The sequence below is a fragment of the Rutilus rutilus genome (assembly GCF_951802725.1).
Source record: "Rutilus rutilus genome assembly, chromosome: 3".
Classification (NCBI taxonomy): Eukaryota; Metazoa; Chordata; class Actinopteri; order Cypriniformes; family Leuciscidae; genus Rutilus; species Rutilus rutilus.
The window spans coordinates 58,305,182-58,318,842 of NC_140211.1; the positions used below are offsets into that span (position 1 = coordinate 58,305,182).

At 39.2% G+C, this 13,661-nt stretch overlaps 1 protein-coding gene across 2 annotated transcripts in view; it reads left to right on the forward strand.

The window, feature by feature from the left end:
- rnf166 (ring finger protein 166) overlaps positions 1-13,661 on the forward strand; it is a 52,331-nt gene that overhangs the window by 18,920 nt on the left and 19,750 nt on the right. Inside the window, exon 4 of one of the 2 annotated variants that reach the window (XM_084405425.1) lies at positions 3,035-3,155. In XM_084405425.1, coding sequence (XP_084261551.1) covers positions 3,035-3,155 — 121 coding nt within the window. The remainder of the gene's footprint in view (positions 1-3,034; positions 3,156-13,661) is intronic. The other variant, XM_084405426.1, reaches the window with a different exon arrangement.

The window sequence follows — 13,661 nt, forward strand, 5'->3', positions numbered from 1 at the left end:
TGCCATAGATAAATAAAATGGAATCGCCTCCGCACAGACAATAAGGAAATTAGTGTATACTAATTACACACGTTGCACTTACTGTTTCTTCCTTTTCGAAGTGATTTCAATCATTCAAAACCATCATGGCGAACAGCGCACATCTCTCAACTGAGGTAAATAATCTATTATCTATCGGCTTTGATATATCGGCCTCATTTTCTTATCGGATCGATAACGATAACATAAAAAATGACCATTTATCGTCCGATATCGATATCGATATGTGGTCGATATATCGTGCATCCCTAATTGCCATTGTAAAAGTAAAAATGCCCTGGGGCAAATATTGCCTCGTAATGGAATAGTTGAGTTCTGTCACTGCTGTAAACCGCACCGATTAGAAATAAAGCTTTGGGAGTCACGACAGTCCTAAAGTAGCACAAAAACACACTCGGCAAAATAGTGTCTAGTTATCGGTATAAACAACATCCCAGAAAATATCAAGATATCATTTCAGTATCGCACACCAAGTCAGGACAAGATTTAATGTTTTTAGGAATTTAATTTATCGAGAAAAGCGTCTCTATATGACAGACGGCTGGAAGGGAAGGGGTTAAAAATAAGCAATGCAGCAAGTTATTACATTTATGAGGTAAATATTTGCTTCTTTTAACCTTGTGTCAGACGCAATTAAATTTTTCCTCTATGCTTCTCTGCCTCCTCTATTAATCCAGTTATCTCTCAGTCTTCTCCATGCAAACATCTTTGCCAGACCATCAGGGTATTCAAGCTGCATGGCAGAATTTAAAGTGCCCTATTATACCATTTTAAAGGCTCCCCATTTTGTTTTGGAGTCTCTTACAACAGGTTTACATGCATCCAAGGTCAAATAACACTTACATTTTCTCATTATATACATTGCAGCATCACCTCATTTCTCAAAGAGTCTGAAAACGGTTCGTTCAAAGATTCAGTCTCTCTAAACCCCGCCTCTCTGAGAGCCTGCTCTGCTCTGATTGGTCAGACAGCTCAGTCTGCTGTGATTGGTCGAATGCTTACAGCGCGTGTCGGAAACAAAAAGGCCATTATGATGGCGTCGTTTTTCCATATCAATTCCAACGCAAGTGGATTTGCAGCGTCTTCTCGACATGAACAACACAAACCAAACGCTTCCAGTCTCAGATAAACTACAGTGTTTGAGGGCGGAGCTAAGAGACGCTGTTCAGCCAATCAAGATCACAGACTGGCATTATGCAAATTAGTTACATTGTTACGTAGAAAGAGAGACTGGAATTACTGACAGTTCAGAATCGATTCTTTGTTTTAGGAGTCAGTAACTTTATTTGTTGTGCGCTTTGATCTTTGAAACTATGCAGACCTTTTACATTTGCAAACATCTCTATTACACACTGCATGAAAGGGAATATTTGACAAAGTATAATTGGGGAACTTTAAACAAAAAGAGTAGATATCTGGTTCAGAAAGGCAAACGTAAACCAAGGTACATTTACATGTTTGATTGCCTTTGTATTGTCCTCTACATAGTGTTGATTGAGAATGTGTTTTATGGAATTATATATATATATAATATGTAAACATTTTGGCAGTATAGAGCATCACAATGTGGTTTCCGGAAGTAAAAATATAATTAAATTGAACTGAATTCCCAGTTAAGTGTTACATTACCCATAATCCTGAGAGAAATGCAGTTTTTATCCTTCCGCTTGTCCATGTTTGCTGGCTATCTAAACAAATTTAGCCTGAAACTATTAATATTCCATTGGCGTGTTAACATTCGTTAGTCTGCTAAATAAACCTAATACCCCTGGAGTTGTTCAGGCATGAGAACACAAGGTTATTGGCTCATTTCTTATAGACTTCGTTTCAGTGTTATACACCCTCTGGTTGCACATTTGCATAATTCATGTTAGCAATGATAATCAGTTTGTTACACAACTCTGTTCATTTGCCTGTTTACTCTTTTGCTCTCATTATGTAATTCTGTAGAAATGTGATATTAGTTGGTTAAGAGTAAGACAGTTTTTCTCAGTAAATGTAATAAGTTACGTTAAAGTGTTAAGAGTGTTGAGTGTTGCACCTTTTCTCCAATTTATAGGGGATTTTAGAAAATAAACGTGATTTCTCCTCTCACAAATCCTAGGACTAGAGAGCCTACATTTAGTATGGGTAAAATACTTAGTCCCCCTGTTTGAGAAACTCCAGCTTTTAATGTTGTTTATGTGTCTATGTGGTGTTTTTAATACGCTTTAAGACAAAGCATGTGTAAGTTCATAAGTCGACACCATTGCTGAGTATTTCCTCCTTAAAACTGCAGTGAACCAAAGACAGTCTCAAAAACACGCTTTGAAATCGCTGGTGTTTCTGACGTCACAAACTACCTTGTAACCAATCAGATCAACGTGTGATCGTCAACCAGTGGATCTCTGAGCTGAGTGAGTGAGTGGAGGCGGGGCTCATTTGCATATTCATAGAACCGCGCATACTAAATGAGGCGAGGGTGTCGAGTTACATTCAAGATATTTTAGTTTTTCTAGGAAAAAACGTTAAAATATGTCATTTTGGTGATCAGAGATGAGTTAAAATGATTGACTACAGGGGGAATGCTGTAAATGCTGTCGAAAAGCAATATTGGTGACTTGTGTAATTGAGTCATTTTTGCTGTAAGGTATCTGGGTAACACTTAACAATAAGGTTCATTAGTTGATGCATTAACTAACTTGAACTAACAAAGAGTAATACATTTGTTACAGTATTTTTTTATCTTTATGTTAGTTAATAATAATACAGCTGTTCATTGTTAGTTCACAGTACATTAACTAATGTTAACAAATACAACCTTTGATTTTAATAACGTATTAGTAAATGTTGAAATTAATATTAACTAAGATTAATAAATGCTGTGGAAGTATTGTTCATTCTTAGTTCGTGTTAAGTAAGGTTGTTAACTAATGAACCTTACTGTAAAGTGTTACCGGTGTCTGTACTGTTACGCAAGTGTGGTTTTCAGGAACATGTTTTTCTCCATCGACAGCAATATTCCAAACCGCTCCACGTTTGTGTGTCCGTTCTGTGGCGCTCGAAACCTGGACCAACAGGAGCTGGTGAAGCACTGCATGGAGAACCATCGCAACGACCCCAACAAAGTGGTGAGTGTGAGTTACCTTGAAGTTCAATTCAATTTCAATTCACATTTATTTATATAGTGCTTCTCACAATACACTGTGATTTCAAAGCAGCTTTACAGAAAATGCACGAGTCCACATTACAATTTACAGTGATCCGTATTGATTTAAGTGATCATACGCCGGGTCACGGGGCGTGTAGTCAAAGAACAACAACAAAAAAATAATTCTGAATGTTTTTCTGATGCGAGACTTTTATTTTGAAAGACATGAGTGAAGCTTAAAGGAGTAGTTCACTTCAAAATTTTAAATTACAACCTGATTATGTGTGTCGCATCACAGCTAGTGCAAGATGAGCATTTGTGGTTAAAAAGTATGTAAATGGTTTTAATTTTTTTTAATGGCCGCTGGTTTGTCTAGATAAGACTCTTATTCCTCGGCTGGATCGTGTCGAGACTTTGAAGCTGCTCTGAAACTCACATTTGGACCTTCAAATCCTGAAGTGTGTGTGTGTGTGTGTGCGTGTGTGTCAGCCATCTTTGATAAATAAATTTGCTTTGTTTCGATTCCTAAAAATGTGGGTTGCGGCTCAAAAGCAGTCGAGAACCACAGCAGAATATCTTGTATTAAGAATTAAAGTGAAAACCTTAAAGCTGCAGTCCGTAGTTTTCCCTCTTTGTCGCCATCTCTGTTCGAAATCTGCAATTGCAGTTATTTGCGGCGTTATCAGCTGTACGTGGGTTATGCCTCGGCACGGCACAGCGCGGATGAATCCAATGTTTTGAGGAGAATGTGCGGCTGTTAATCACCGCGCCGGTGTGGATCCTGGCATTCGCAATCACAGATTCTACTTTTGGGAAGTATGACCAACATTAGAGTTTTCACCGGAAAATGTCGTCTGACCAAGTAACATCCACTTTTGTTCTGACCAACTAAGGGAAAAAAAGCATTGCAGTAAATCGCGCTGATTAAATCTAAAGATCGCTTATCATATCACGTCAAACCGTGCAAATTATGCTTTGTCCTCAAATTGTTAATGTTAACATCATCAGCATTGCGTGACATTTAATGCCCTTCCGATATTTGTTTTCGCATGGGGCTGGTTGCAGTCTCTTTTTTTTTCTCTTAAGTCCGAAATCTTTCGCGTTTGTTCGTGAATCTCCAGTTGTCACTGGTGATTGTCGTTTGAACCTTTCTGGATCCGCCATCAAATTGATAAGTTTAATTATATCAAGTGCTGCGAGAAAAGGCTACAAATCTCCACCACCAGCGTCCTCACACGCAATATAGCCGACTAGCCGAGACTCTTCTTTATGTGGACAGATGTGACTTTATGTGGACAGATGTGACGTAATGACGCAAAGACATGCTCGAATTTCCAGCGGAAATCCACCAGTACCACTGGAATTAAAAACATTATTACAATCTTACCATTTTGAATCGAGCTAAGGCAAGCAGAGTAGGGTGACCAAACGTCCTGTTTTCACGTCCTGTCCTGGCCGTCCTGTCTGTTTTTTATAAAGTGATGAAAATGTCCTGGTTTTCATTATTTTTCATTGGGCCATTAAATTGACCGGCACTAGGGCAATCTACACCTGCGGTGCTGCATGTGACGTAATCCCTGAGAGGCTGCCGCATGGGCGGCTCTCTTTACACTCACAACGAGCGAGCAGACAGCCGTCCGAGGCGAGCACTTACGCCTGCAACATGCCGAAGCGCAAATGCACATTTACCAATGAGTTACAGAAGAAATTCCCCACTTACTCTCCCGGTCGGGACAAGTGGGAGGCTGCGTGCACCGTGTGCAAACCTGGCACATATGTTTCGGTGTCCAGTGGGGGTGCAACAGATCTCAAAGCTCACATGGACACCGAAAAGCATAAAAAAGCTGTGCGAGGTGAGAGTAGTTCAAGTTCAACAAAGTTGACGGAGTTCTTTGTGAGACCCGGGAAATCTGAGGATGCTGTGAATGCAGCAGAGGGTGCATTGTCATTTCATACAGTGAAACACCACAACAGCTACAGGTCCATGGATTGCACTAGTGCATTGCTAAAAAAGGGTATTCCCAGATTCTGACACGGCCAAAAAGTTTAGTAGTGCCCGCACTAAGACCTAGGCCATTGTGAATGGTGTTTCAGCGCCCCACACCGTTGAAGTCACACGTGAAGCACTGAAAGAAATCCAGTATTGTGGTATTTGTACAGACGGGAGTAACCACGGAGCAGTGAAAATATTCCCCATCATAATCCAGTACTTTGATTGGAAGAAGGGCGGTGTGCAAACTAAATTAATTGAGGTGAAAGACACACCTAATGAGAAAGCGGAAACCATTGCAAATTATCTCTTGTCTGAAAAATGCATTGCATTTACTGGAGACAATTGCAACACAAATTTTGGTGGAATCCGACGTGATGAAGGGGGAAACAATGTGTTTGCAAATGTGAAGAGGTTGCTGCAGAACAAGACTCTGATTGGTGTGGGTTGCCCAGCACACATATTGAATAATTGTGTTCATCATGGGGCAGACACAATAGAGGTTGACCTTGAGAATATCATGTTTAAAATCTACCAGTTCTTCCACATTTACACTGTGCGGACTGAGAACCTGAAGGAGTACTGTGATTTTGTTGACATTGAGTACAGGAGGATGCTTTCTCACAGCAAGACACGGTGGCTGCCATTGTTCCCAGACATTGAGAGGATGCTACAGATGTTTCCAGCTTTAAAGGCATTCTTTCTGTCGCAGCAAAAGCCACCCATAGTGATCAAGAAGTTTTTTGAAAACGACTTCAGTGAGATCTACCTGTGGCTCATGCACTCGCTCATGTCTGTGTTCCACACCTACGTTCAACAAATGGAAAGGGAGAACAACTCCATTATGGAGGTGAAGAAAATATTGAACAGCATCCACAACATTCTTCTTGAACGTAAAAGCAAGAATTTCACGTCCCTTAAAGTTAAGGGACTACTGGCAGAACATCGCAGAGATGGATTTGGTGAGGGCTGCGACAAGTTCTGTGCTGATGTACAAGGCCTGTGCAGTCTGGAATATCTAGAGAAGTGGATGACTCCCATGGAAGAGTTCTCAACATTTATGTGGATGGATATGAGTGAGCCACCAGATTGGAATGATGTGGAGGCTTGCATCAAGTACCTAAGAGAGAAGGGGGTGCCAATTGATGATGTCAAGTGTTTTGACCAGGTCGCCAATCTGAGAAAATGTATAGAAAGGAACAACAGTGATGAGGAGTTCATTGGCCTGCAGGTGCACCAGAAGTGGACCAAATACTTTGAGAAGGCCAAAAGCATCGCATTCTACTCAGAACTACTGAAGATTTCACAGTTTGTCTTTGCGCTGCCCTCTCACAATGCAAATGTTGAGAGGGTTTTCTCACTGATGCAGAGCCAGTGGACAAAGGAGAGGAACCAGCTCTCTGAGTCGTTGAAAGGGATTCTGTGTGTGCAATACAACTTCAAAGACACTTCATGCTTATTTGTTAAGCAACAAAAAACTGCTGGGAAAGATCAGCTCTACAGCAAAATATAGATGGGCAAACAAGGAGGATGAGGAAGAAAAACAGGATAAAGAGGAAGAAGAAAACTAAAGATATAAATATCTTTTGTTAGTTAGTTTGTGAGAGCTGTTTTTGTTCAAAGGTATATTTTTAGTTATTTATAATTTATTTTTCTAATACAGAAGAGACATTATTTCTATCATTAGTTTATTCATTATTTTTGAAACCTGTCATCATAAAACATGTTGAGTAACCTCTGAGAAGCCTATCTGAATTTGTGTCTTTGGTTATAGATAGTATTTTGTAATATAACAATGTTCTATCCATACAGAGGAGGCATAGCCTACTTTAAAATGTATTGAAATTAATAAGGCATCTTTGAGTAAACATCGAGTATCATTTGAGTATCTCATTGCCGGGCCGAGTGTCCTGGGGCCCGTTCTCCGTACGTCACTAACTCAGTTAGCTGGATTTGATTGTTGACGATTTGGGATGATCTTGGATTGTTTGGTTCTTCGAAGCTCATCCTGGACTTGCTGTCATAGCAACAGGTGCGCAATCTTAAACCTGCTCGGGAGCAGCTTATTTCATGTTATCAGGATTAGATCCCGGCTTCATAAGCGGAGCTGATACGGGAAGTCCAGCGCAGCGCGATAGTGCACTTTCTGAGATGTATATTTTTTCTCGTGACTCGTGAGAATGTCGTTTACATTATTAAATTGTTGGAAACGCACATTTATTTTCGACTTGTCGGAGTCGGGCTTAAACTACAGCACAAACTGTTTGCATTGCCCTAAGATTATTTGCGAGTGGCTCTTTCCTTTACACTATTGGAGATGCGGAGAACTTGATGGAAAGTGCTGTCTGTCGTGTCGTTCAGAGTTTACCTGGCGCTTTTAGGTTTAAAAAACAGTTTTAGTTTTTTTTGTGGCATTTCCAAGCCACTGAAGACCCAATGTTGTAAAGCAGGTTTTTTTTAAAGCAGGTTTTTTTTTATTTTTTTTAGGCTATCATAATTTTTTATGAAGATCATGCAATCATGACCATGCCGATTACAGTATGTGTCACTCAGGCTTCACTAACGTGATTGGTACCATAGACTATAGGCTAGACCATAGACTGCCATCAAGGCCTCAATGAAGGGGATTATGTGAACAGAAAGAGGGTTCACAATGTAAATGTGCAGCCCAGTTACTATTGGGATTCTTAATATTCCAGATTAATAATATTATATCAAATAAATAAAAAAAGGCAGTTGACTAAAATCTTCCATATCACAAAAGTGAAAGCAAAATGGCCAGGATCTGTGCATGACTTAAGCATTTTCAGAGATTCACATTTATGCACATTATTTGAAAGTGGTAAGAAAAGTTCCACAATTAAATATCAAGCTAACTGTATTACATACACTTATGCTGATCCTAACAGAACTGCATTTCTTCATAGGTGATTATGACATGTTCCTGCTGCAGACAGGTGTTTTATGACCCCATTCCCTGACCCAAACCAGTTACAATGCAGCTCCAGGACAAGGGCACACAATGAAATGAACTTTGGCTAACTAAAGGGAAGATTTCAGTGTCTGAGAAGTCTGAGGGTTGCACACCTGACAGGGCCTGTGACATTGCTGCATGTGCCATATTACACAACACTGCCAAAAAAAAAACCACTTTTCATTAAATGTTTAATAAAAGACAAATATGCTTAGTTCCTTGAGTTTTATTTCAATTGTTCTTTGTAAAGAAAAGCCAGTGGTCAAGTGCCTGCAACAAGAGATATTAGACACATGCCTCATGCAACAAATAAAAAGGAAACTCTGTCTGTGCAGACTCTTCTGTAGGCCTTTCTGTAGATGTGGAATCCTGCAACTTATATTGCAGCCATAAAGCATACAAGTATAAATTAAGTAAAGTTATTTATGCACTTGCAGGTAGGCTAGTTCCTCCATATGACAGTTATCTGAGAGGGTTTATTCACTGTCCAGTGCAATGGAAACAAATGGACATTACAAAGTCTTATACTTTCTTTCCTTTGGAAAGTTAGAAAATGTCCACTTACTGCACATATTTCAGCTCCACTTTCTTGGGAACAGATACAAGTGTTGGTGTATTATGTAAAAGTGCACAAAAGAGGAAAACACAATGTCATTATTTACAATGACCTACACTCGGGAAAAATGTGATCAATAACTCATGGCAAAATATTTTTACATTAACATAAGTTTATCAGTTTTCACTTTCACAAGTCAAAGCAATTCATCATTACTCAAGATTTAACAGTTGAAATGACTATACGGCCTTATTTTAATGCAGCAAAAATTATTTTACAGTGTAGGCTACTAAGATCTTTTCTATTTTTTTTTTTAGCCTTTTTTTTGGTTGCTTTTAAACACAACCATTTATTTAACAGTGTCTTTTATAAAAGAGACTATAATATAACAAAAAATGTCCATTATGTAGAATATTTTTGTACTTCACTTTTATTTGTTCCCATGTTCTAGTGTGGTGACTCTGACATTACAATGAACAAAGTAATTATGCAATTATTAAAATACAAAAATATAGGCTAATAAGTGATAAAAACATCTAACATGGCCACTTCTAACGGATTTAAATTGTCTGCTACTTTTTGCCAGCCCTCTCTCCTGGCTTTTGCAGACTTTGAGGTGTTCCCTGGCGTTTTGATTAACATTAAAATTCCGAATAAACTTTGACTATTAGTTCTTGCTCTGCTGAGGAGAAAAACTGAGCGCGCTCTTTTGCCACGCTGAACAGCCAATAGCAGCGTTGCTGATCAATGTTTCTACTATCGATACATATCCCCTTTTAAACCAGCGCATGAACGCGCAATTATCTCAGATAACTCAATCCAGCGATACTAATCATAAACAACAGGTGTGTTCGAAGAACCCAATTAGCCGGATCATGATTAGCACGATGATATCATCTTGGATGTGTCATTTGATCTCGGATGTAATAAGCAACGTACGAAGAACGAGCCCCAGGTTTTTGGTATTCAAAATATGGTCACCCTAAAGCAGAGAGTTTTGAACACTGGCTGGTTATGAACTTGCTCACAAATTTATTTTGGATAATTTTTAACCCAAAAAAGCTACGGACTGCAGCTTTAAATAAAAATGACCCTCATGTCGACCGAAACCCACGTGATATCGATGCGTCCCTGGAACACAAAAGTAGAATTTTTACAATTTAGCAGAATGTCCGAGCTGCTTTTCTGCCATTCTTTCAGTGTTTTAAGTCGAGCACCAACCAAGTCAAGATTTGCTCAGTGACAAATAGATTTTTAACGGTCACTTGTCGCCACCTACTGGTGTAATGATGTATTTGATACAATTGTTATTTGAAGCATCAAGTTACTTTCAAAAGGTGATTTACTCTATTTTGATCGCTACTGTAAACATCAGTGTTTTTATCCGAACCATAAACTTTTATTTCAGAACTTCTGTGATTTATAAGAATATTGTAAATTGCAGTCTTTTAAAGGGGTCATCGGATGTAAAATTCACTTTTATATGGTGTTTGCATATAAATGTGTCTTTGCAGTGTGTGGACACAACCACCATACAATGAAAAAAATCCATTCGCTTTTTTTTTTTTTTTCTCAAAAGCCTAAACACTCTCAATAATCAAGCCGTTTGGATTTTCTGAGCAATATGATGTCATATTGCTGATTCTCCGCCCACGACCGCTGTCCCGTATTAGCATATTTCCCCTCTCATGGAAGAGAGAGGGGGGGAGGGGGTGTGAGCAGTTGCTCATTCTCATTTAAAGAGACATTCACCGAAACGGAGAGAGCAGTTTTTGAGGAGGTAAAAAGGTGTTGGTTTAAACAACCATTGAGGAATTTAATCAAAGAATGTTACAAACTTTTATGAAGACCCTGAAGAATCATACCAACTTGTGTCAAAAATAGTCGATCTCTGAATGCAACGTATTAGGGAGGAGAGTAAAGATGGAAAGCTCCTAAAGCTTAGTTCCATATAAATTCACGGATAATTTGTTGTTTTCTCGTTAGTGAAAATCAGTGAAAAACCTTGCATTTGAAAAAGGATCCTCATATAAGAAGCAATTTCTAAAAATCAGAGTCAGTTCATTCGCATTCGGTGATCAACTATTTTTGACTGTCAAAATGCCGGCGGACGTAAACAACAACAGCAACAGTGAGTTGTTCAAAACCTTTCTTTTTAGTAAACTCTGTGTTCACAAACAATGTTCTCAATGCTGGAGTTCATGTGTAGAGCCCCTGGTGACACTTCCAGCACAGTCTCATGTTGTGTCGAGCCTTCTTAGTGTTTTAAAAATAGAAATTTTTGATACTATCATAGAAGTGCCCCATTCACTCCCATTCACAAGGCAATTAACCGAAAACGAAAATACGGTCAAACTTAAAAGTGGCTTTTCCATTCTAATTATGCTTTTAAACGAAAGTTTGCCTCGGGTAGATTCACAAAAAGACCCTAGATTGCATTTTGGCGACAGTTATCCTTTAAAGGGACAATGTGTAGGAATTTCTCCCATCTAGTGGTGAAATTGTATTTTGCATTCAAACGAATACTGCTCTCCAGCGCCTCGCTTTTTCAAATGGGGGAAAAAGTGTTGCATCTACGGTAGCCGTTATGTTCCAAAAAGCTATGACAGGATGTCTTCTAATAGCACTTTTTGAGTTCTACGGTCTGTCTGTATAATAAAGTACACAACCAAGCAATGAAAAAAAGCTTGTAATTAAGACCGTAACATTGACTTACCTGTCGAGAAGAAAGCAGGCAACTTCAGCGTCTCTTTTGAAAGCTTTCTCCTGCATTAGCTCTTTCCACCTGGAAAAAGCTATCCCAACATTAACCCTTGTTTTTTGTAATCTCCGGTCACGTTTCCTTTTACGGTCTATTTTGGACTTTTTCGACGACGAGGACTCCTTATCCTGTGACTCAGCATATGTATGGTCCTCCATTATGAATAACCGTACAGTGCAGCCTTTTAAACGCCTCTCACTGCTCTGCTCCTCCGCTTCTGCTGGCTTCAGTCACGTGACGCTGGTTCTGAACGAAAACGCGTTGTGGAAACATGTTGGCCTAGTACTTTTTGTCCCTCTCTGCTATTATAGTTTTTCAAGATGGCGGAACTACATGGACGCCTCCGTGGACCTACCCGTCCCATGTATATAAAGATAATAAATTCTTCGTTTACGAGGATTAGTCAGATCATTGGCAGAGGTATTTGTACACCATTGAGGACAAATTTAAGAATAAAAATATTGATTTTAGATAATAAAATACCTAAAAAACTACACATTGTCCCTTTAAGGCCTGTGCTGATCAGATTTGTAGGGTGGTTCATTATATTTTTTATTTGAGTTAGCGTTTGGAAAGAGTACCTGTTGTATGGAAGACATCATGTGTAGTGCCCGTGCCTAAGTTCACAAACCCCATGGAGTTCTCGCACAATAGGCACGATGTGCTTTAACAGCACAGCTAATGAAGGTTTTTAAGAGACTGGTATTAAACCACTTAAAGTCAGGATTGTGTGGTGTGGAGGATAAACTACAGTTTACTTATAAAACTGGTGTTGGGGGAGATGATGCACTTATTTATCTCTTTCATAAATCCTTAAGTCATTTAGAGACCCCGGACAGCACAGTCAGAATTACAGTCTTTGACTTCTCTAGTGCCTTTAACACTATTCAGCCTTCACTAGTCAAGTCAAGTCATTTTCATTTATATAGCGCTTTTAACAATGTAGATTGTCTCAAAGCAGCTTTACAGAGATAAATGTATAATTTAACGTAAGATTGTTTTGGCTTTATAGCGGTTCTTTAATAAAGTTATTTTCCAGCTAAAGTTAGTTTTGATTGATTCACTTCCGTCGCAACGATCATTTGTTTTTAAATTAGGGCCGCCAAGACGACACCATTCTCTCTACACAGACTTTAAACGCGAACCTGTGAGAAACGCTGATGGCGTTCAGATGCGCATTAAGAACGGGTTCTATAGTTATGTGCGTTTGAATATATGTGTGCAGGTTTGGAATTCCCTGCAAACCAAGCCTAAACAAATTACTGGTGTTTCCTTATAGTTTTGATTCAGAATTTTATTTTATCAATTCGGGGTAGATACGCAAATTGAGTTTTCCCGACGACGCGTTATCTGTAGAGTGGGAAAGGGATCCTCCATATGGAGAGTAGTTGGCACTTCAGCACTGCGTTGACATCGGGTCCAGGCGAAGGTCCTTCATCAGATCTGGAAACGGCCTGGATCCGGCAGGCTGCGGGAAAACCTTGGGATAAACAAAGACACTAAAATTAGCGTAGATGCCATTCTTCTCATGATGTAACAAGTACATCAGGATTTATGGGAAGTGTTCCCGGTTCCAGCTGACCTAATCTATGCAGCCTAATATTGAATTATAGAAGTCTATAATGTATTATGTGAACGCTATGTCAAAGAGATGTGTCTTTAATCTAGATTTGAACTGACAGAGTGTGTCTGCTTCCCGGACAATGGTAGGAAGGCTGTTCCAAAGTTTTGGTGCTAAATAGGAAAAGGATCTACCGCCAGCAGTCGATTTAGATATTCTAGGTATTATCAACTGGCCGGAATTTTGAGATCGCAATAGACGTGAAGGACTATAATGCGTTAAGAGCTCGCTCAAGTACTGCGGAGCTAAACCATTTAGTGCTTTGTAAGTAATCAGCAATATTTTAAAATTGATGCGATGTTTAATAGGGAGCCAATGCAGTTTTGACAGAACCGGGCTAATATGGTCATACTTCCTGGTTCTGGTAAGAACTCGAGCTGCTGCGTTTTGAACTAGCTGTAGTTTGTTTATTAAGCGTGCAGGGCAACCACCCAGTAGAGCATTACAATAATCTAGCCTTGAGGTCATGAACGCATGGACTAATTGTTCCGCATTTGTCAATGAGAGCATATGACATAATTTAGATATATTTTTAAGATGGAAAAATGCGGTTTTACAGATACTAGACACGTGACTTTCAAATGAAAGAT